The 24679-nt window shown below is 39.1% G+C and overlaps 1 protein-coding gene across 4 annotated transcripts in view; it reads right to left on the bottom strand.

Annotated features, from left to right (window-relative positions):
• KIZ (kizuna centrosomal protein) overlaps nt 1-24679 on the bottom strand; it is a 121706-nt gene that overhangs the window by 88907 nt on the left and 8120 nt on the right. For 2 of the 4 annotated variants that reach the window (XM_011963200.1, XM_011963191.1), the window contains one exon: nt 12836-12925. The exons of 1 other annotated variant lie outside the window; for it this stretch is intronic. In XM_011963200.1, the coding sequence (XP_011818590.1) occupies nt 12836-12898 (63 nt within the window). In that variant the 5' untranslated portion in view covers nt 12899-12925. Of the gene's footprint in view, nt 1-12835; nt 12926-21975; nt 22139-24679 lie in introns of all 4 variants that reach the window. One more of the 4 variants, XM_011963187.1, reaches the window with a different exon arrangement.

The raw sequence follows: 24679 nt of genomic DNA, 5'->3' as shown, positions 1-24679 counted from the left end.
CATTTTTCCTGTTATAAAAAAACTAGTTGCGTAAATGGATGGCTCTGAGGGATGGGCTACTGTGGAGACTTTAGCAGGGCTAAAAGGGCTGAGGCCTCAGAGTGGCTGTGCAATAGCAGTCATTTGGTGGAGACATGAGGCAAATCAGTGATCAGACTTAGAAGTCTGAGAAGGCTTTAATTTTTCATTTTCAAGACCAGTTTATGAAGTGTTAATGCACCAACACCAGAGCAATGACTAACCCAGTACAGGGAGGACATGGCCGGCCTAAGCACCTTCCTCTTTTGATCTGCTAAAGGCCAAGCCAAAGCACAAAAGAAGGCACATTTCAGATATGAGAAAGACACCTAAGGAGGGCCAAAGGATGTGCCCCTGAGTTACTGCGCTCAATTAGTAATTCTCAAATGTCTCCGACCCCCTAAGAGAGGCAAAACCGAACAACGAATCCAGAGCCAAGAACTGGAGAGAAACAGCAATCAGATTGGTAATCTGCAGAGTCAGGAAAGTAGCAGGGAACCAAGATGTACTTATAGTAAATGCTTCAGAACTACAGAAACTGAAAATAAGGACCCAATTCAAGAGACAACACTGTTAGCAGAGGTTTATTTCCCAAAAAGAGGAGCATTTATCACTTTCTGTCATAGCAAGTAGTTATTAACTGTTTTGCAATTTTGCCAAGCATTGCCAGACTTCTTGGGATACTGAAATCTGGGTCCTCAACAAACTCTAGTAATATACTAATTAATAAGTACATGGCATGTTAGTGGCCTGTAACAAATTAGGAGTTATAGAAAAGTGGCCCTTAATTATGTGTAAAAATAAAAGTCTGGATGATGCATCATTCATCCAAGCACCCAAAAAAGGCAACATGTACTTGAGGATATGCTTCAACTCAATAGGAAGGTTGTCTTCCTGCACTATTTCTAGTTGTTGCCACTATTATTCATAGGGAGCAGTAACTTTTTATTTTGACATAATTTAAACAATATTTTTTATTTATAGAGATGTGGTCTATGTTGCCCAGGGTGGACTTGAACTCCTGGGCTCAAGTGATCCTCTTGCCTCGGTCTCCCAAGTAGCTGGGACTGCAGGTGTGCATCAACATGCGTGACTTTATTTTGATATAATCTTACACCTACAGAAACATTGCAAAAATAATACAAAACATTCCCCTAACAGTGTTTAGCCAGATTTACCAAATGTTTACATTTTATCCCATTTATCACTTTCTCTCCCTCTACATATATGTGTTTGTCTCTGTATGTGTGTATACTTAAATATAAGCATACGATTTTTTTCTGAATCATTTGAGGGTAGGTTGGGATACCCTGCCTATTTACCACTAAGCACTTCAGTGAGCATTTCCAAAAGCACAGGGACATGCTCGTTCTTGAGCAAAGTTCATGATTGGAATCAGAAAATTTAACATTGATATAATCTGGTTTTCTATTCCACAACCCATAATCCAATTTTGTCAATTGGGCCAATAATAAGCCAGTAACAAAGTCATTTATTATTATCATCAAGTATTATATATTATACATAATTGTTTCTGCTATACTTTTATACAACTGGCAGCACAGTAGGCTTGTTGACACCAGCATCACCACAAACATGTCAGGAATGCATTACACTACAATGTTAAGTCACAAGCAATAGGAATTTTTTCAGCTCCATTATAACCCTATGTCTAAGACTGACAACAATGTAGTACTATTCTATAAACATTAAATTTTTAAAAATTTAAATTATAACAATCCTGGATTGGGTCCTGGAACAACAAAAAAAGAAGACATTAATGGAAAAACTGGTAATATCTGAATCAAGTCTAGAGTTTAGTTAATAGTAATGTATCTGTGTTGGTTTCCTAGATTTGACAAGTGTAGCATGGTAATGTAAGATGGTAACAATGGTGGCAACTAGGTGAGGGATCCAAGGGAACACTTTGTACTATCTCGGCAACTTTTCTGCAACTCTAAAATTACTGTAAAATAAAGATGATTTTTAAAAAATTATAATCCCCCAGTACTGAGGAAGGTTAGGTGAAATAGAAGCTCTCACACTGTTGGAGACTGAATAAACGGTCAGAATCCTCTTAGAAAACAATCTGGCATCAAGAGTCCTAACCATACTTGTTGCTTTGATTCAGTAGTTCTATATGGAAATCCATCATAATAAGGAAATAAAGCTAATAGAAAAAAACAGCTATGTGGACAAACAAGTTCACTTAGAGCATTATTTAAAATCATAAAAAGTTGGAAGCAACCTGTATGACTATAAAATAGGGAAAGGTCATGAAGTCATATAAATTAGGCAAATAAAGACTATGTCATAACAAAAATACTTACACTTTAAAAATTATATACTCAGTATGCTTATACCTATATAAAATAAATCTAAACACAGGAAAAAGATATTTACCAAAACGTGTTTATATAGAATTATGTCAAGAATATTAACATTGCTATTCTCTTTTCTTTTTTTTGGTTTAATAAATTCAACTTGATTTAAACTTTTGAAAACCATTTTACTGAGACATAATTCACATACCATAAAACTTATCCTTTTAAAAGCATACAATTCAGTGGGCTTTTAGTATATTCACAGAGTTGTGTGACCATCACCACAATCAATTTTGGAACATTTTTTCATCACTCCAACAAGAAACCCCATACCATACCTTTTTGTAACTCCCCATCCTCCCCAGTCAGTTCCCAGCCCTTAGCAGCCACTAATCTACTTTGTTTGTAAAAATCTGCTTATTCTGCACATTTTATTAATATTTAAGTAGAATCATATAGTATGTTGTCTTTTTTGATTGGTTTCTTTCACTTAGCACAATGTTTTCTAGGTTTATCCATTCTGTGGCATTTATCAGTATTTTATTCCTTTTCATGGCTGAATAATACTCTGTTTTAAGGATATACTGTATTTTGTTTATCCATTCATCAGATGAGAACATGTAAATTGTGTCCACTTTTGGACTACTATGAATAAGGCTGCTATAAACTTTTGTCCACTTTTTGTGTCCAATCTTGTACACAGCAAGCTGCTATGCTTGAATGCTATGCTATGAATGAAACTGTTGCTTCGTATGGTAACTATATGTTTAACTTTTTCAGGAACTGCTAAACTGTTTTCCAAAGTGTTTGCACCATTTTACATTCCTACCAGCAATTACATAAACTTTAATAACAAAAAATGAGAAACTTGCAAAAATTAATTGCTGCTCCCTATAAGGCAATGCTGCATTTGAACTAACTCAATACTTGCAAAGTAAAATACTGGCTCCAGTAAAACGCAAGCTGAGCTTCTGTAGGCTTGCAGGTTTCCCATTTGCTGAGATCAGGCTCTAAGACAGGTGTCTCTTTTCTTTTTTAAAAGTCTGTCATTTTATTAGCTTAGCAACAGGAAACAGAGTACTCTTTAATCTTAAATTATGAACATTATTATGTGTCTTCTCAAAGCAGTTTCTGAGCCAGGGAAGCTGAAAAGAGAATGCCATGTTTCACATTATTGTTGACAGAGGAATAATATTAGGAATTCAAAAGTTTTTGAGAGACAGTTGTTATTGCCAAAAGCAGCAGCACGTATCAGTATTTAAGGATCTGACACAATGACCAACTTTTCCACACCTTCCTATTACTTTGTGTAGGTGAGTGCTAGAGATAAATCTATAATCCAATATTTTAGTTCAGTTCTTCTTGTGACAGTTATTCATCTGCAGTCTTAAAAAATGTTGGGAGTTGTGGGAAGCAATAGCAAAGCAAATGAACATGACCAAAAATATTTATTAGTGAACAGAAGATAACTTAAAAATCAGGAATTCATCTTTACTAGGAGAAAGAAGAGGAGTGAACATAAGAAGATATCAACAAGTTTAGAATTGTAATGATGTATTAATCATTATGAACTACAGTATTTAAAGGCAGACCTTAACCACTAACATACTTTGAAAAAAAATGTTATACTTCATGTTTTGCAAAATGCTAAGGAAATCTTTATTTTTTCTTATTATTATTATCTTCACAGACAAGGGAATAAGCAGCAGCAAGTTAAATGCAGAATGGAAATGAAGCTGTTAGACCAAATTTTCAGCTTTTCACATGGTACAATTATTGTTTTTAAGTTCTATGTAAGCAAGTTCTTAAGTCACATTGAGAATATTTTTTTAAAATCCATTAACAATAATTTACACGCAACAATCCTGAAGAAATTATTTTATATGATTGTTATTATAAAATTATTATACATATTTTACATGATATACATATCACACACTGAAATGTGTCCAATTCATATGTTGAAGCCCCAATCCCCAATGTGGCTTAAAGGATAGGGCCTTAAAGGAGGTAACAAAGGTTAAATTGGGTCATAATGGTGTAACCTTAATCCAATAGAATTGGTGTCCTTATAAGAAGAGGAGCAGACACCAATGATCTCTCTGTTCATGCACACAGAGAAAAGGGCACATGAGGACACAGTGAGAAGGCCCCTTCTATGACTCAAGGAGAAAGGCCTCATCAGAAAACAACCCTGTTGGCACCTTGATCTTGGACTTCCAGCCTCCAGAACTTCAAAAAATATATTTCTGTTGTTTAAGCCACCCAGTTTGTGGTATTTTGTTATGGCAGTCCTAGCAAACTAATACATTATGCCATTGTGATTTTTTTTTTTTTGAGACGGAGTCTTGCTCTGTCACCCGGGCTGGAGTGCAGTGGCCGGATCTCAGCTCACTGCAAGCTCCGCCTCCCGGGTTTACGCCATTCTCCTGCCTCAGCCTCCGGAGTAGCTGGGACTACAGGCGCCAGCCACCTCGCCCGGCTAGTTTTTTGCATTTTTAGTAAAGACGGGGTTTCACCGTGTTAGCCAGGATGGTCTCGATCTCCTGACCTCGTGATCCACCCGTCTCGGCCTCCCAAAGTGCTGGGATTACAGGCTTGAGCCACCGCGCCCAGCCGCCATTGTGATTTTTAAACCTTCTTCTTACATGCTGCCACCATGATAAATGTAGTTACCACCAAAATCGCACAACTTACACCACCAAGAGACATCTCTGGCCTGAAATTCAACAGTTATTGGAACTGTCTAAACTTTAAGATATATCTGTTAAATTAGGCTTTAATGGTGTATTCTGTATATTATCTTACACAAAATCAATCTTTGAGTTGTCACCATCAAGTGGTATTATCTCCTATTTCTTCAATTCATAGGTAGTCTCCCTACCTCCACACCAACCTCTTCACTCTCTTAAATAAGTGGCAAGAATCCAGGATCAAAGTAAGACTGCCCTAATGGAGAACAACAATGGTGATGATGGCGGTGATGGTGGCATCAAGAGCAGTGAAAATTTATCAAGCATGTACAAGGTGACAAGCAGGAGCTAAGAGATTTATATTATCAAAACAATCATTATTATTCGTCCTACTCTTATGGGACTTAGCCAGGTTAAGCAACTTGTTCATGTTCACAGAGCCAGGATTCAAACCCAGATACCAGGACTCCAATGCAAACCTTTTATGCTACAATATTCAAAACCGAGTCAAACTCAAATTGCGTTACTAAACCACAGCTTTTTAAAACAAACATAAAAATCCCTAATAATGAATCTGAAGCCTGTGCCTAATTTCTAACTTCGAATAACTCAAAATCTGATCTCACTAAAATAGACCCTGAATAGAACTTGTATATGATAAATAAAACCTAGTGTATGTGGGGTAAATGGAAGAGTAAGAGAAAAGCAGGTATGAGCTTCAAGAGAAATTTGGCATTCCAAAATAGTGCCAGAAGGTAACTTTCACAAAACGAACAGAACACCCCAGAACCACTCTTCCAACATCCGTAGCTCTAAGCAACTGTCTTGGTCAAAGTAATAAAGTTAAGTTACAGTTTTCAAGTAACACTTCCTAAGAGGCTTAATAAGTACCTAAAAAGGTCAAGGTAACAGCCCTTTCTTTTTATGATACAATTCAATATCCCCTGTATATACTCCACCATCCAAATAGGGTAACTCGGGATAAAACTCTCTTAGAGATCCCCATTCACAAAAGAACTATGCAGAACTACATCAGAGTGATAGGTGCCTCCACTTTCCATAATTCTGAGGGATATGAGTAAGGATGTAAGCAATTAACACTCCCCCACAATTAAAAGAACAGTCTCAACCACAAGCAGGCTCCTTCTTCCTAAAATCAACTAACCACCTACTCATCCCTTCTTCATAGGTTTAATTTTAAAAATTGTATTAAAATTATTAAATTATAGAAAGCAGACACAAGGCAAAGGGATGTAAAGAACAAGTTACTTATTTTCCCCACCTCATTGCCTCTCTCTCCCCTCTACGAGGTAACTGAAGCCAACCAGTTAGGATGCCTATTCACACCTTCCTTCAAGCCCAGGATAACTAATTGCTTGATGGTAAGGTTTGGCCACTTGTACAAAGTGAGAGCGTGTTGTAAGCAACTCTCCGCAACCTGCTTTTCTCTCTTAGTAATATTCCTTGGACACTGCCCAGATCTGGGCGCCATATGCAGAGCACTTGATCATGAGGGTGCTCTCTCTCCCTAGCTCAGCCTCTCCTCTGCAGCTGCTCATTCAGGTTGCTTCCATATTTCTGCTACTACAAATAATGCTGCAACATACAGACTATATTTTTGCCATTTTTTAAAGATTTTCTTTCTAGGGGACAGATAACCAAATGTGGGACTTCTGGGACAGAGCATATGTGTGTATTCATCATGGCTGTTATCACCAGATTCTTTTCCAAGAAAGTTCTAGGCACTAACTTTTTTTTTCAGACTGCAAGAAGTATATCTTTTTCTAATAATACAGTATTTCATGGATGATAAGTACATGAATTTGGAAAGTCTTCTAAAGAACAAGAAATCAATACTCATTCGCCTGTGGAGCTTCTATAAACCCTTTTCCACTATCAAAAGGAGAAAAGAAACAGTGTTTCCCCACAAAATTTATCCTCTTCTTGTTAAACTGACTTACGTTTCTTTTCCCCTTCTCATCCACTTTTTTTCTTTTCCCCCTCATTCCACTACACGATAGGCACCTGTATCTGTGAATATAATTTTCTCATTTGTTAGAGCCTCTGTCACATAATACACTTGCCACAGAATCCTGCCACAGAGGAAGATAGCTGGCTAGCCAAATGTCTCCACAAAAGGCAAGTTTTAAAAATACTGTTTTTCTTTCCTTCTTGACTATGAGAGAGCAGCTAATCCCTTTTTTAAAAAAGGCCCTCTCCCATCATTTTCCTAAGTAAATCCTTTCTTCCAGTAACTGAAAAGCAGACTGATGTATTTATGAAGACTCCAGACCAGTCTCCCACTTACTAGCTGTATGATTGAGAAACTAAGTTACTTAATTTATTTGAGCTCCCATTTCCTAATCTGTAAAATGGGTATTAAAATAGTTTTTATTTTGTAAGGCTGCTGTAACCAATGTGTATTTCTATATGCCTATATATATAAAGTCCTTAGAACAGTGCCTGAAAGACCTATGGGGGAGCTGTCCATCAGAGCCACACTCCCCACTAGGTCCTTGAAAGGCACCCTCAAAAGCAGGAGTACAGAGTCCAAATGTCATCTGCCCTCGAACACCATATGAAACGGGGAGTACCCTTCACTCAGAGAGCAGCTCTCCCCTCTTCCTCCTTTCAGGTGAGCAGGCCATCATCACTGACTAGGTGCAGGGTGCTGTGGGGTGGTGCACCGGGGAAGAAGGGGCCGGTCCCCGCCATGTGGAAGCTTACTGTTGAGTGAGCCGGGAGAGAAGAGTATGTTTTACCCTCTCCTGAAAAAAAGGTCTGCAGGTCTGCAGATGTAGTTTTAGGGCCAGGACTTGAAATACAATTTGTGTAATTCGAGTTAACTTCTAATTGTTTTCTGAATACAAACACATATAAATATATCAATATAAAAAGGTCCAGCTGAACACAGAGAGACTAATTTTTGACTTGTCATGGCTCTGTCTAAATCAAGTACAGTCATAACTTTGAGAATGGCAGAACTGAGGGCCACATTCCCCGTGAAGGCAACTGCTCAGAGCTCCCCACTAGGGAGATTTTTGTGTTGTTTATAGTTGAGCAGTGATTCAAGGGGGCTGCTGGTGAAGGCAGCACTATGGGCTAGTAAGGATAAGAAATCGGGCTTATACAGAGAACTCTAAGGAATAACCTCTACCTCCTCCACCCACTGTTATTTCCCTTAGCAGGTGTGAGAGGGCGGGCCCATATCCCTGGGCCCTCACCATCCCAGTACCTGCCCAGTGTCCTCCTGTAAGCACCGTGCCTCTTGGCCCAAGCATTTCTCTCAGCTGCTGTGCAGCACCAGAAGAAGAGCCAGGTGCGGCACTCTGGCAGTGGCAGACCTGGAGGGGAAACACCTCCCTTTCCTATTCCGCGAATGGGATATCCCTGAGGCATGCCCTATACAGTCATCCAAGGTTCCTCAATGGGACTGAGCTCCAGGTGCTCTGAGTGATAACCCACTCAATCACACACTTTTACAGCCCACTTTCCCTTCCCCCTGCCACCTTCCCCTCTTTTCTATCTGCGTCCTGGGACCACCTCCCAAATAAACTACTTACACTCAAATCCTTGTGTTAGGGTCCTTCCCAGAGGATTCCAATTCAAGTCACTTGCTCTTTCAATAGAGACACTTCAGTATAGTTTTAGGATTCCTTTTCCCCCTTGCTGCAATATTTATTTCAATAAAGTTTCCCCTACACAAGGTATCTGGTCCCTTTACTCTTTGGAGATGAGCCAGGTCCTACAGTGGCTGCCTTGGTCTCATGAATGGTGCTCAGATCCTGGGAACAGCATTCTATCTCACCTGGAATGGAAGAACCCTTTCTATCATCTCATACTGGGGTGTTGTCTTCTCCGTCACGTGCCTCTCCTGCAGTGGCACTGCTCCTGGGAGTACCTCGGACACATACTCAGATCCGTGGCTAAAGCCACTGTAGAGCTCATCCCTGCATACCAGGCACACAGCCACCTCCTGTGGCTGTGCAGGCTTTCTCCCTTCAAGTTCTTCTTCAGTTGAGCTGTAACGCATTTCTTCTGCCCAACAAAGCCAACAGAAACGGATGCTTCTTTTATTGCAAACATGGCCAGTTTAGGGGGCAGGTCCTCTGCTTGCCATGGCTCACCTGATTCAGCTCAAATACTACAGTACCAAGGAAGACCATTTCCTCCCTCAAGTCTAGGTAAAAATGTAGTACTTAAAAGTTTTTATTTCACCAGGAATTTCTCCAACTTTTGAAGAGCTTCCCATACTACCTTTTACTCATACTGCCTTAGAGGGCATTGTTGCAAGGTGGTTAATAGCACGGACGCTGAAGTCCAATGGTCTGGGTTTGAATACTGCCTCTGCCTGACTGTGTAGTTTTCGATGAGTTAACTAACTTTTCTGAGCATTACTATAAAATGGGGGCAACAATATCCTCTACTTCCAGGGTTGTTGAGAAGATACATATAAAGTGTTAATACAGCACCTGGCAAAGTAAAAGTACAGTGATTATTACCCAGTGTTACTACCAGTATTAAAAAGTGGGAATAACACCTTTGTAACCATTCTCCACCTGATCCTTGCAGAGAGGGTGACCACAGGGGAAGTGACGCTCCTCCACAAACCTTCAGCTCTGTGATGAAATTCCCTGGTCCTCCACACCTATGCAGCCCTGAGAGAGTATAATCAGTTTGCTTCTACTTCTAGTAAAATATATTTCACAGACTAATAGTTCAAAGAAACCGCACAACCCCATCCCCAAATGTATACTCTCATTCAAAAATGCCATCTCAATCTTTCTTGAGGACATACATTTTTATGTGTTTTTATGTATATTCTCTAGTCACTGTTCTTCAACCAGAAGAACATGCCTAGAAACAGAGTTTGCCCCAAAATAAAAAATAACTATATATATATAATAGAGGTGAAGAACTATTATAGTAAAATTTGTGAGGATTTGAGTGGGGCTTGAAATGTACCTTTTTGGTAAGACACATTTTTCGTAAGCTAAGTAAATTCATAGTGGAAACAAGCATGGCAGATGAATAGACTATTAACCCTTCTAGGTGATGTATGATTCTAAAGAGCAGCCACTAGATGCAAGCAAACAATAGATGTCCTACACCAAAACTGAGCCAGGGTTTTACATTTATAAGATGGACACACACCACTTGATGACTTTTCTTGGCATCCATGTTACCGCCTACGGTTGAAAGCTGTACAGCCACTTAAAAAATATATTTTTATAATTCAGAATGATCACCAATTTGATCGATGCTCTCCCCTTTATTAGTGTTTTCCACCTCAATGGCCATTCCCAATACATGCCCTCCATTCCGTTAATTCCTCCTGTCTGAATGGAGCCTCATTTCCTCAGCTCCACATACTCCTCCCCAGACTCATCCTGCACAGCACTGCCAGCCTCATCTTCCCGCAGCTGCACACATGGGATGTGACCGCTTTGCTCACAAGTCCTTCCTTCATTGGCCCCAACCCCCCCCCCCCACACACACACACAAATTCGAGGAGGAAATCTCAGTTCTTAGCCTGGTACCATAGTTTCAGGTACCAAATCCCACAAGGTAGCTTTCCAAGCTCATTTTCTGCCACTGACTGGCATCCTGCCCATCTTTCTATGCCACCTCACACACCACCTCCTCCACCAGGCCTGGGGTTACTCAATTCATGGGAAGCAGGATCTTCTTTCTTCTCACTGCTCATGCTTGTCCCATGTGACTGGCACTTTATCACACACTATTCTGTGCCTTAGAAAGAACATTGCTTTGTGAGAAGCACTTTGAAGGTAAGAAAACTGTGGCATTTATAGAGTGGCCTACTGTGGCTTCTCAAACAGAATAGATGCTTAACAACTACTTACTGATTCAACCAGTGACTGTACTATGCTTCAGGAAAGGCCCTGGGCCAATGACCAAGACCAATTCATATGACTGCCCAAAGAAGACGAGCTTGGATTTCCACTAAACAATAAGACATAACTCATATGATAAGGAATTGTTCAGGAATTAGTAGGAGGAGTCACTAAAACATGATTTCGCTGAAATGTATTTACCTTTTAATCGGTTGAACATCGGTGGAAAATTAGAAAAGGCAAAATATAAATTTTTCAAAATGTTACCAAATTGATTCTTACACAGCCAATAGTCAAAGCTTTTAAGGAAATGACATCTTTCCATATAAATGAAAACACTTCTAATTATTATATGTAAGATTTTAAGGGGTTGTCAACTGTATGTCTCTTGCCCTAATTTTAAATATGTCCTAAAAGGAGACTCCATAACTATATGTAAGGTAAAGAATCAGTGGGTAATAAAGGAAAAAAAAGCTTCTGTTTTCCTGAAGTACCATTGACACTGCCGTGCTAAGAATATGTCTATCAAGAATGGCACAGAAAGAACTAACTGGCTTCTAGATTAGAACACATCAATTATTTCATGACCGAATGTCAAACAGAAAAACTGCCTGAATGCTTTAAAAGTCTATCACATCATACCACATTTGGCCTACACGGAATGGCATATTCATCATTTATCATTAAAGGCCTTTTTATATAGGTCAGGGTTGCTAGGGCTTGGTGTTTTGTATCTTACAGTTTAAAGAATGCTCTAAATTCTAGGGCTTTTTTTTAAACTTTTTAATCTATGAGGAAGGAAAACGAAAACTTCCTATAAACTCAGATTAATGCCTGCTAATGCACGGAAGAAAGAAAAACTAAAACCTTCCTCCTACTATAAAAACAAAATAGTGTGGCCTCTGTTTCTTTTCTGATAAGAGTCTTAAATACCAAACAGTTAACTGCATAATAACATTTACTGGCAGCCAGGCAGCCTGCTTAGCAGATATATAAAGCAGGTAAAAGGAGAAAAAGTTAATTTCTTGGCTGAATGATTCCATCGGTAGCTATAGGGCAAACCTGAAAGTCTTTTAGTAAAGTAGCAGTTGATTCTTCTATCAATCTGTAGCACACATACTCTTCCAAGGAAAGCATTAAATATGAAAATCATATCCCGTTATCATCTGTTTCCAGCTTTCAGCCCAGTAAGCTTTTCTTAATGAATGCTGCAGCCTAAGGAACAAGCACGCTGTTGGCTTTTCTGAATAATGGAGTGATGCTACCATTTTTGCTTATTACAATATCGACTGGCTGAGGGGGTTTCACACATAGTCACAAGTGACTACTCTTGCCAGCATGCTCCAAGTTATTACAAGATGTTTTTAGACATTTCATCTAAAAGAGCTTTACTGCTTTTAGTGAAGAAAACATCTATGGTCTTGAACAGAATCATTTATATGGAGATAGGCGGGAGGATTAGAAGCCTGCATTACAGCAGATACATAGCAGAATTTATTTAAGTATTCCTTGCCGATCTTTTTGTCTATTGCTTAGATATGCAATCTGTTCTTTCCACTTTTTCTGTGCAAAGGTTAAAGTGTACAGAATTATATACATTCACACAAATAAAAGAATCAAAATGCCGTATTTTGTTTACTTTTCATTTAAAACACTTCTCAAACTAAGAAAAGAGCAGCTACAAGGCATGATTTAGAAAAATAATTTTACCTACTGACAACATTGAGGTTTTCTTTAGAGTCTATCCTTTCTTCCCAAAGTAACTCCCTTTCAGCAAACTTAATTAGATGTTAAAGCAATATTCTGTAAGCAAAAATCTTTAATCACTTAAGGTTTAATCAAAGGGATCTTTCTAATAAGATGATTTTATTTGAAACAATCTCTTAAAATATAAATACTCCAGAACTCCTCTGTTAACAGAAAGGTTATCAATTTAGTTTATTACCTTTTCTCTGTCTTCATCTTTCAGTTCACCTTTTAGTCCCAGACTATCTTTTGAGAGTAGCATCTTCTTAATTTGAGTCTCATATTCAAGCTAAATATAAACAAAGTTTGATTTTGTGATAAATATTTTTACAACTAGCACCTGTCTGTATACTGCAGTCTTTACAACATACAGGGAGCACTGAAGCAGAAAGTAAAAGCTGATGTTGCCACGAAATTCACCTTATCTTAGAAAATGAACAATTTTGCAAATAACACATATCGAAAGTTGAATTTTACAAAATGCCACAATTTTTAAATAAAATAAGATTTGATGGATTTTTACTTTCATCAGCTTAGGAAATAAAATCTTTATATATACATATACACACATATATATGTGTGTGTATATATGTGTGTGTGTATATATATGTATACAGTTTGACACTTTATCACAAAAATTCAATTCCTTTATTATGAAAATAACACATTAGACAGTGTTTCCTTTTAGAATTTTTGCCCCAAACAAAAGAAAAAAAAAATCAATCCTACTGATTTCTTATCTGTATGATATCTACAAAATATCATGATTCTGATCGTCACAGCAATTGAGTATACTTGCTAGATCATCAAACTTAAAACAAATTCCATTTTCCATGAATAAAAATATACTGCAGACATCAACGATCAGAATCCAGTTTGCTCTGGCACTAATAACTACATAAAGATGTCTGCATCATTACCACACTGTAATTGGTGAAAGTGATTCAATCTTAAAATGACTTTTTCTTAAAAGCAAGGCATAAAAAAGCACTTTGATTCAGTACGCTAGCAATTAAAGCCTTCAAAAAGTCATGGATTGTGGTCCATCACAGGTAAGTATCAGAACATTTTCTAAATTAGGCAGGTATGTACTGTAATTAGAAACACACCTATGAGATGATGAAATTAGAAAACTGTTTCCTTAGTTCTCTGATTGAACATAAAATAGGCCCGAGCTTTGTTCTCACACACAAAAACCGAATGGGCACTAATAACCAAACTGATTTGTTTCTCTCAAAATATTCTGAAAGGTATTATTAATATATGCTATCTCATTTTTAGTAACAGTTAGGTATGGATTTTTTTTAACCAGCAGAGTACTATTAACATGATAGATGGCAGTAATTCTCTAAATAGATACTCAATTAAATGAAAATTTTATAAGGCCAGTACAAATGATAAAATGATAAACTAAGAATAGATAAAGCAATAACGAAGATACAATTTACGCCTCTCTGTTCCATATCTATTCCTTTGAACTTAGAGGTGTTTACATTTTAACCACAAGAGCTTTAAACAGGTATCCCTTACAGATTCTAAGGGACAGTATCTCAAAAAATAAATGGGGGATGAATTACAATACAAACATACAATTACAGGTGAAACAAAAATTCTTTTTTCCTGTGACTACAAATGTTTTCTTATGCTCTTTGAGATCAATGAGCATTGTACCTGATTTCCTCATTATAGGATCATTTCAGAGCCATACCTTCCAAAGACAGAGCACTTTCTCATAGAAATATGGGAGTTTTATTCATTTTGCTGAAGGAAAAAGGAAGTGATAACTGCATAAAGTCTTCCTAAAGAACAGAAAGAAGTATCTTTAAGAGCCCAATTTAGATTGGTCTCAATGCAACTGAAAAAGTCACTAAACTGTAGATACTCTTTTTCTAAATAATGCAAATAGAAATGGCACAATGAAGTTGCAGAGATACAATGATAAATTAATGACTGATACAAACTGTAAGCCTGCATCCCCTAGGACCATGGATTTCCATCAAAAAATGCTTTGTTCTCTTTTTTCTTTTTTTCCTTTTTATTTTTATATATAACACCTGGCTATTATCCACGTTCTGAACACTGGAAAGCAGGAGTTTTCCACAGTGCTCTCCAGAGCCTACTCATGCACCAGTAACATCTCCTGGTCTGGAGCCCCTCTAGGGATAAATAATTCCCTTATCTTCCCAGCCCCAACCCGAGAAATCTGTTTTAATAAACCCAAGAGCACTGAGTTAATCCATCAGGTAACTTGTTCTGTCTGTCACTGTATTGCTTCACAGCACTGGCTTGATGCTGCCCACCTAAACTTAGTAGGACCTTCCCATTTACTTCCTCACTATGCACAAGTAATTTATTTCAGCGGAATTAATGAAATCTGTTAACAATGACTGGGGGTTAATGGAGGTTCTCGCAGAAGTTTCTGGTCTCTGGGATTTCTCTCCAAGCTCACAAACGTTTTCCATTACGTTACTTTCTGTATTTTCACTTCCGTCAATTTCCCTTCAATCACTTTACTGTTTGCCTGAAAGTGTCACCACTACCTTTCTTTGCCACAGACTTCCTTTTTCATTGTTTTTCAGGGTTGCTCAGCTAATTCTCAAGTTACAGAATAAGTGAATAATTGAACTGAATTGACATTTAAAATCTGCTGGCCCTGTCTCCTCATATTAGAGTTGAGGAAATGGGTACAGAGAGTTACATAATGGGCTGATTTTATCCTCAGGTCAGTATGAGAGATGCGACTAAGATTCACAGTCTTTTGTTTTCTCTTCTCCTATTTTTTTCCAGTATCTGTGCTTCCTCTTAGATCGTGAACTTTTACCAAAGATATGGGGGAACGTTTATTTGTTCAACTAATGTATATTAACAGGCAAGACACTCTGGTTGATAAAAAAAATGGTATGTGCTACACACTTTGTCCTCCAGGGGCCTGAAGGTTGTGCCCTGCTCACAATGTCTGTCACAATCCTTAGTAGAAATCAAATCAGAGTTCAAAAGATTTGTTCTCAAATATTAGCCCCTTATAAGCATACATAACCTAATGACTGAATTTTCAAGGATAAACACATCCATTTTACTTTTTTTTTTTTTTTTTTTGAGACAAGGTCTTGCTCTCTCACCCAGGCTGGAGTGCAGTGGCATGATCACAGCTCACTGCCCTCCAACCTCCCAGGCTTAACCAATCTTCCTACCTCAGCTCACCAATAGCTGGGACTAGAGCACATGCACCACATCTAGCTAACTTTTTCTATTTTTTTGCAGGTTCTCATCATGTTGTCCAGACCTGGAGAATCACATCTTTAAATAATGACATTATATATTCAAAACCCCTCTGCTATTAAACAGAAATGCTAACTGGGAAGGTATAATAAAGAGTATCATCAATACCACATTAGTTCTCACATACTAGTTCATGATCCATAACAGAATGAGATAAAAAATACGGAAGAATTAATTTCAGTCAAGGGGGAAGTCTCGATGCTTACTGAGTGCTTATTATGCGCCATATTCTGGGTCAGATACTGAGAGCATTGAAATAATAAGACAAGGAGCTCACAGTGAAGTGGGAAAACAGACATGTAAACAATTATAATACCACGAAGGAAGTGCTTACTGAGATAATTATGACACAGACCTAAGGCAGGGCAGGGGGAAAAAGGCCTTCTAATTGAAGGAGGTATGAGATAATGTGGTGCTTTCAAGGAAATGCAAATTGTTCAGCATGCTTAAAGTACTGTGGATGCATGTAAGACTGTGTGTGTGTGTGTGTGTGTGAGAGAGTGAGTGTGTGTGTGTGCGGGAGATAAAGATGTAGAGAGACAGTGGGAAGATATGGGGGTGGAAGAGTTAGAGGATCTGGAGGAGACAGATTTGGGGGTAAGAAGAGGCAAGGAGACAGGAATAGGAGAGTGGGGAGAGATAAGAGGGAGAAATGGGGATGGCAGGAGAAGGTGGAAGGGGACAAATTAGGGAAAGATGGGGAGAAAAAATGTGCACATGTCTGTGTATCTGTGTGAGAGACAGAGAGAGAGAGAGTGTGTGTGTGTGTGTGTGCATGTGTGTGCCCACATGTTGGGAGGAGTAATAAGGGTGAGGCTGTTCTATGCAGGCAGAGACCAGTGTCTGGACTTTGTCCTGAAAAGCCTTGGCCAGCATTTCAGGCCAAAGAGAGACCTAACCAGATGAAGACTCTTGTGCCTGCTACGAGGATCCTCCCTGAATGCCCTGACATGTCAGCCCCATGCCTGGCAATACTGCCATGAGGGAGGCTAAGGCAGATGCTGTTCTACACATGTCCCTGGGACCTTTCTGGTCACTCCGAAGTTCTGGAATCTGGGGCTCCATGCCTAAGGCTTCTCGGAACCTGGGAAGGCTGCTCTGGGGAGCGTTTGGTTAATTCCTTACCACCTACAACCTTGCCCATCAGTCCTCAATCAGTGCTGCTTAGGAGCTGCTGGCCACATATCCCAAATGTGCAAACCACTTGCCAGAAGTTCCCTGTAGGATTCGGCGCCGGGCTAACTATGGCAACTGGCTTAATCCCCTCTTGCCTACTGATATTCCTTATCTCCCAAATAAACCACTTACTGTCAAATCCCTGTTCTCCAGGTCTACTTCAGGGAGAACCGAACCTGAGACAAGGATAATGGGCACCTGAGTGAAACTGCTTTAAGTTAGGACCAACTGGGGCCCCTTTTACAAAAGCAGCTAATACAGGGAGCAGGGGGGCAGAATGAGGGAGACGACGGCACACTCCTCACAGCATTAATACTAGTATTTACATTCTTAGGTCTTTTTAAATTTATTTTATCATTATTAATTTTTTTTGGAGAGACAGGGTCTTGCTCTGTCACCAGGGCTAGACTACTGTGCCACCATCATAGTGCTCACTATAGCCTCAACCTCCTGGGCTCAAATGATCCTCCTGCCATCTCAGATTCCTGAGCAGCTGAGACTACTGGTGCACACCCCCAGAGTTGGCTAATTTTTAAATTTTTTGTACAGATGGGTCTCACTATGTTGCCCAGGCTGGTCTCGAATTCCTGGCCTTAAGTGATCCTCCCACCTCAGCCTCCTAAAGCACTGGGATTACAGGCATGAGCCACCATGCCCAGACCTTATATTTACATTTTTGAACTGTTTTATTCAGCCCCTTTATCCAACTGACATGTAGCAACATAGATATAACACTATATTTTCAAAACTACATAACACGTCAATATCCTTTAAAAGCCCTAAAAATTATTATAGGCCTCCAAATAAAGTATTATGAGTCATAAAACCAGTTGACAGTGTTTTCAGCAATTAGCTCATTTTAAGAGATTTTAACCCTATATAATGAACTGGGCCCAGCCCACCTCTACAAAGTGGGAGAAACTCACTTAGTACCAATTTGGGCAAAATCCCCACTTCTCTCACATGGATTCACTTGGTTTCACTTTCTGGAATTCTACCAATTTGAAGTCCATGTGTATTAACTGTAGTCTGTTCAAGGTGAAATACTTGTGGCATTTTGGGGTGCGTGGGCAATGCACTGTGAACACCTTCCTCCTAAGAACGTATGTGAGGTCAATCAAGAAAGCAGGTAAAGATCTGATACCTGGATGGGCAGCATTAAGAGGAGACAAGTGGTTCTGGCATACCTGGGCCACCACTAGACACTAGCCCAAAAGGAAGAAGCAGAAAGAAATGGGAAAACACCAGAGACAAACATCCCCTATGCTGAACCTCAGCTCACTGCACAGCTTGCTGAAGAAGGTGGGATCACTGGTGGGGGTCTCTGACATTGCTATCTGGGTTCGCAGGCACACAACAAACATTGGCTTTGGACCTAGGGTGACTGTCAAAGTCCAGTTCTCTATGGAACTCACATCCTTCCCGAATGTAGTGCCATGATTTGGCCTTTTATGCTACTAGAAGAATTTTTTTTAAAGGCATTCCTTATCCAAAATTCAAAAATGGAATACCTACATAATTTTTGAACCATGTTTCTTAATAGAGCTTTTCATATTCCTATCTAGTTTGTCATGTTAAAATGGTCCCCCATGTTGACAGTCTTTAGTAGCTCATACAAGTTTTTTATAACATATCCTATTTTATATAATGAATGCTCTCAAAATAAAAAAATTACAAAAGATGATTCTTCCCTTCAAATTCCTTCCTCTCAAATTTGGTCATAATAAGAAATCAACAATTAAATGAAGCCTCAATATGAAAATAAGCAGAAATTTTCTATTTTTCCTTTATTTTATTGGGAAGACAAAATTCCCTCCTTTGCCCATCACTTTCATTTTCTCCATGAAATCTTTGAAAAGTAGTTTACAACATTGATACTGACAACTTTTTTTGAACTTTAAACATTTTTCACGAATACTAAAATAAAAAAATGAGGAGCTAAAACTTGCTATTGTTTGAGCACATTTAACTGTGTATCTTGGTTTCTAAATACCCCTCTCCATTAAAAAGAACCACAGCTCCTTGGATAGGAGGCTAATTCCACATCTGAGGGAGAAAAAATGTGAGGTGAACCTGGAATATCTTGTTATGCCCCAGATCAAAGAAGGCTCAGAATCAACGGGGTTATGTCAAAAGGACACAGGAGCCAATCTAGAGAGACTCCCACTGGCCAAATATAAGACAATAAAATGACAAAAAGAATAATTACTGTAATTGATAACATACTAGTAAATAGAAATTCACAAGTCCATCATAACATTAAAAAAAAGGGGGGGTCTATGGCCATACCACCCTGAACACACTTGCTCTCATCTGATCTTGAAGGCTAAGCAGGGTTGGGCCTGTTTCATACTTGGATGGGAGACTCCTGGGAATACTAGGTGCTGTTGTAGGCTAAAAAAAAAAGGGGGGAGTGAAAGAAAGAAAAGAGGGAAAACACTCTTTGTTATAGAGGAAAGCCAGTTAACAGAAGATACAATAAAACAGAAAATCACCATTTTTCAAAACCTCCACTAGAAATAACTGGTTCAGGCAAGGCTCATCTATGGGTCCTAAAACCATTAGGTAAAAGGATATTGAGGAACACAATATTCCCATGATGCCAACCCATCACTTCATAGACTAGTTACTAACATGCAAAGCGGAAAAAAATGTACCTTACAATAGAGACAACTAGAGATCATCATCTTAACCAAGGGGTCAAAGTCAGCCTCACCCAGGGGCCACCTGACATCACGGGCCTCCTGATGGGATGCAGTTGGAAGTATAACCTCAGCTGTAACTATTTAAACTAAAATTAATTAAAATTGGCAAAATTAAAAATACAGTCTTCAGTGTCACAAACCACATTTTAAGTGCTCAATAGCCATATATGAGCAGTAGCTGTATTAGATAGCATCAGTATAGATACAGAACATTGCCATCACTGCAGAAAATTCTATTGGACAGTGCTTGTATAGACCACATTTCCAGTTCACAGGAAATTCAGGGGATGCTGTGCAAGTTAAATGATGCCTTAGATTCAGAATGTGGATCATTCTACAAGCAGATGAACTGCCTTTTTCAAAACAGCCAATTACATGGGGAAAAAAAAGGAGGAATGGTAGGAGACTACATTTGATTAAAAGAGACAAAAAAGGCACAATAATCAATAACGCAAAAAACAATACGTGAGCCCTAGTTGGCTCCTGGTCTGGAAAAATAAGTTACTTTTTGGGAGAAGTGGGGAAATCCAAATATGAGCTGAATATTAAATAATATTATGTCTGGGTGCAGTGGCTCAAACCTGTAATTCCAGCACTCTGGGAGGCCAAGTCAGGAGAATTGCTTGAGACTGCATATTCAAGACCAGCCTGGGCAACATAGACCTCATCTCTACAAAAACTAAAAAATTAGCCAGGCATGGTAGTGCACACCTATAGTCCCAGCTTAAGGCTGAGGAAGGAGGCTTGCTTGAGCCTAGAAGGTTGAGGCTACCATAAGCCATGATCACGCCACTGCACTTCAGCCTGGATGACAGGGTGAGGCCCTGTCTCAAAACACAAACTATTATGAAATCATTTTTAATCTTCTTAGATGTGATAATGGTATGATTATGTAGGAGACTGCCCCTGCACTTAGGAGATCCATGCTCAAGTGCTTAGGAAAGAAATGTCATGATGCCTGCAGCAGACTTTCAATGGCTCAGAGAAAAGAAAAAAAATACACAAAGCAAATACAACAAGATATTTAAAACTACTGCATCTAAGTGGAGAATTATGAGTGTTCATCACAATAATTATGCTAACTCTTCTGTGTATCTGAAAATTTTACAATAAAAGGCTGAAGAAAAACTGCAGGGCAAAAGAAAAAAAAAGCTAGGGGGGCTCAGTAGCAGGCTAGCAGGCAGAATACTGAATTCAACAACTCCTGTGATCAGTGTTAAGGTGGGTTAAATTGGACAACATCTGACCAGTGGAAATGATGAGGATAAAGGCCTAGCTCCTGGCCCTCCACACTTGGCCTAATTTGTGGAGCAGCAGGTAGCCAAGCACCTGCACTTCAAGGGGAAAAAGGTGCCAGAACCAGAGAGGGCTGCAAGGGCAGTCACGCTGGGTCACACAGTCCAGAAGCATGAAGGCAAACTCCTCGGAGACAGTTCTATCCTTACTGCTGTCCCAACGAACTGTTTGCCAGAGAGGGGCCCAGACCACAGAAAAAGAACCCTTTCAAGACAGAATCAGTTTCTAGAGGGAACCCCAATGCTGCTCAAATTCAGTTATTCAGCCAACAAATACCATGTGTTACACTGTGCCAGGTACTGGCTAGTGATCTTCCCTGTGTTACAGATATCCCATTGATTCCTCAACTAAAGAAGACTCTTGGAAAATGCAGTTTCAAGTTCTCTGATAAAATTTAGCCATACGGTAATTCACAGAAAAAGCTGATACTTAATCCTAAGTATGAACAACTAAACATTAGTGACTACCACTGATCTGAAAATTACTACTCATTATTTCTCATTTTAGCAAAAAAAAGATTAAAAACAAAACATAAACCTGGGGTGTGCACCTGTAATCTCAGCTACTCGGGTGGTACACAGCTACATGGGGTGTGCACCTGTAATCTCAGCTACTCGGGAGGTACACAGCTATATGAGGTGTGCATCTGTAATCTCAGCTACTTGGGAGGTACACAGCTACATGGCATGTACACCTGTAATTTCAGCTACTCAGAAGGTACACAGCTACACGGGTCCCAGCTACTCAGGAGGTTGAGACAGGAGGACTGCTTAAGCCCAGGAGTTCAAGTCTAGCCTGGGTAACACAGTGAGGCCCCATCTTGAAAAAATAAATAAATAAATAAATAAAATAAAATAAAATGTAGTAAAAAACAGGAAGTCACCTTCAGTTTTTGAAGCTTCTCTGTATTTGTGGTGAAGAGTACAGCATGAGCTTGAAAACGCTCAAATTGCTTTAAATATTCTTGGTTTCGAGCATGAGCCTTCTTTTCAGATTCACATATTTCCTTCAGATAATTCTTTAGTTTTACATATTTCAGCTTAACTCTAGAAAATTAAAAGCAGTTTTAAAACAATGGACTAGACTTGGACAAATCTAAGAAAGAGAATTTTCTTTATCAAAATTGTTAATGAGACAATGTATTCTAAGATATTTTACCCAAACCATTAAAACCCAAAGGACAAAATGTATATACACATTTTTGGAGAGAGAAAATTAATGCAGTACCACTGAGCTATCATATCGGTTTCCCCTAAGCATAACTCCCCTGAGAAATATATACAAGACCACATTCTAACATTCACATAGTAAAGATTTCTATGGACTTATTTCTCAAAATTAAACATGATTTCAAGAGTCGTGTCTATGTGGACATCTTTGACGAATGGCTCACTAACATTCTTATACACAACAATTTCAAAAATAACTGCTCATATGGAATTAAATCAAACTACAAATCACAATCCATAAAATTAAGAAATTTAAAACAAATTTAAAAATGTAAAATACCAAAAGCTCTCATTTAGATAACATAAACACACTTGTCAGAAATTGCAACAATATAATTCACTATTAAAATATTTTATAATAATATATGGACTGTAACTACTCCAACTGTGAAAAAACCTTTAAGACTCTTATCCAAAGTATAATAGCAAAAACATACTCTGCATTCCAATTTTTCTGTACATACAAAGACATATGGGATAGTTCAAGTTGTGCAGTCGACTTTTCTCACGGTACCAACACCGTTAATCCTAACTCTTCTTCCCTGTTATACAGCATTCCAATTGTTGGCTCAATGAATTATTCAACGTTCTTATATCAAACAAAAATAAATTTTAAAATGACAAAAATATTCAAAACATTTTTTTGTATGTTTGTTTGAATCAAAACAAAGATTTGCAAAGATGCTGGAGATGTCCAAAGTTGTTTAACAACAATTTTCAAGAAAGTCTTTATTGTGTTAATAATTCCATGCTTTGACCATGGTTGGCTGTCTTCATTTTTCTTTCTGAATAAAAACTGAAGACTGGTCTTATTGCTGCCCATGTCTCTGCATTTTTGACGAGAGTAACTGTAATGGAGGTAGAACCTAACATACTGTCGTTCATATTCAGGCACTCAGTAAAGCTGCTGCTAGTGGTGTCTACCTGGAGTGGGTACAACTGTACCATGCCTCTCCATCCAAATTCTAGTTCCATTCCAGCTACCACATTAACCTTCAAAGCTGACCACATGACTGAGTAACTCATCTACCCATGCAATCATCCATATATTCAGCACTCCAAAGATAAAAGTCTTTCAGCTAAGGTCAACAAAGAAAACAATGAAATAAGTAAGTATGAAGGAATGCTATGAGGGAAACCAAGAAGGACTTCTAGACACTGGGCAACCTGACCTAGCTGAAAGGGCCAGGGAGGTCTTCCCAGTGGAAATAATTTTCAGCTAAGACCTGAAAGATGGGTCGGGCACAGGGATTCACACTTGTAATCCCAGCATTTTGGGAGGCCATGATGGGTGGGTCACCTGAGGTATGGAGTTCGAGACCAGCCTAGCCAGAATGGTGAAACACCACCTCTACTAAAAATACAAAAATAAGCCGGGTGTGGTGGTGTGTGTCTGTAATCCCAGCTACTCAGGAGGCTGAGGCAGGAGAATTGCTTGAACCCAGGAGGCAGAGGCTGCAGTGAGCCGAGATCACACCACTGCACTCCAGCCTGGGCAACAGAGCAAGACCCTGTCTCTGAACAAAAAAAAAAAAAAAAAGACCTGAAAGATGAATGAGAGTTAATCAAAATTGATGAAGTCAAAAATGAAAAGATGAGGGGAAAACATTCCAGGTGGAGGAAACAGCATGTCAGAAAGCTCAAAGGCAAAACATAGGAAAAAGAATGTTGATGAAATTGTAATAAATAATAATTGGCTCTAGATCAGACACTGCTTTAAGGCTTTGTATGAATCTTGTTGAGTTCTCACAACTATCATTACTCCCATTTGACAGAAGAAGAAATGGAGGCACCAAATGTTGGAGTAATTGCCCCAAGGTCACCAGCTTAGAGCTGGTGAAGCTCAGATGGAACTGAAGCACCTAACCACAGGCCTAGAAGTTGATACTACATTACAAAACATCCCGTCATGCTTAAGAGCCTGACGTTTCAGTCAGTGTCAAATCTTAGGGAGAAGCTGCAGAGAGATGGTTATAATGTAAATTTAAAAGGGTGCAGATAACGGCAGGTCTGGTGGGCTGCTGGATGAGACACCCCTTGTGCCCACCTCACACCTCCTGGCCTGACCTTTTTTCTAACAGCCACAATCACCATAGCCACCACAGTCTACTGCATGTGGTATAACCTGAGAGCATCTGCCTCTGCCTCAGCTGCACTTGGCATCTCAGGGCCGCCATTCTGAGTTTGCAGCATGGAAAAGCCTAGATGTGTGAAGGAGTTACCTCCACCTGGGGCCACACTTACCAGTGGGGGTCAGGAACCGGTAGGAGTACAGCCCGCTCTCCTTTCGCAGGAGTAGACACTGTGCAGAGCAGAAGGGTAGTCTACACTGCTCCTCTGAAGGCTCCTCTGAAGGTC

This window comes from Colobus angolensis, unplaced genomic scaffold (genome assembly GCF_000951035.1).
Source record: "Colobus angolensis palliatus isolate OR3802 unplaced genomic scaffold, Cang.pa_1.0 Scaffold117, whole genome shotgun sequence".
Lineage (NCBI taxonomy): Eukaryota > Metazoa > Chordata > Mammalia > Primates > Cercopithecidae > Colobus > Colobus angolensis.
This window is presented reverse-complemented; position numbering and strand designations above follow the sequence as displayed.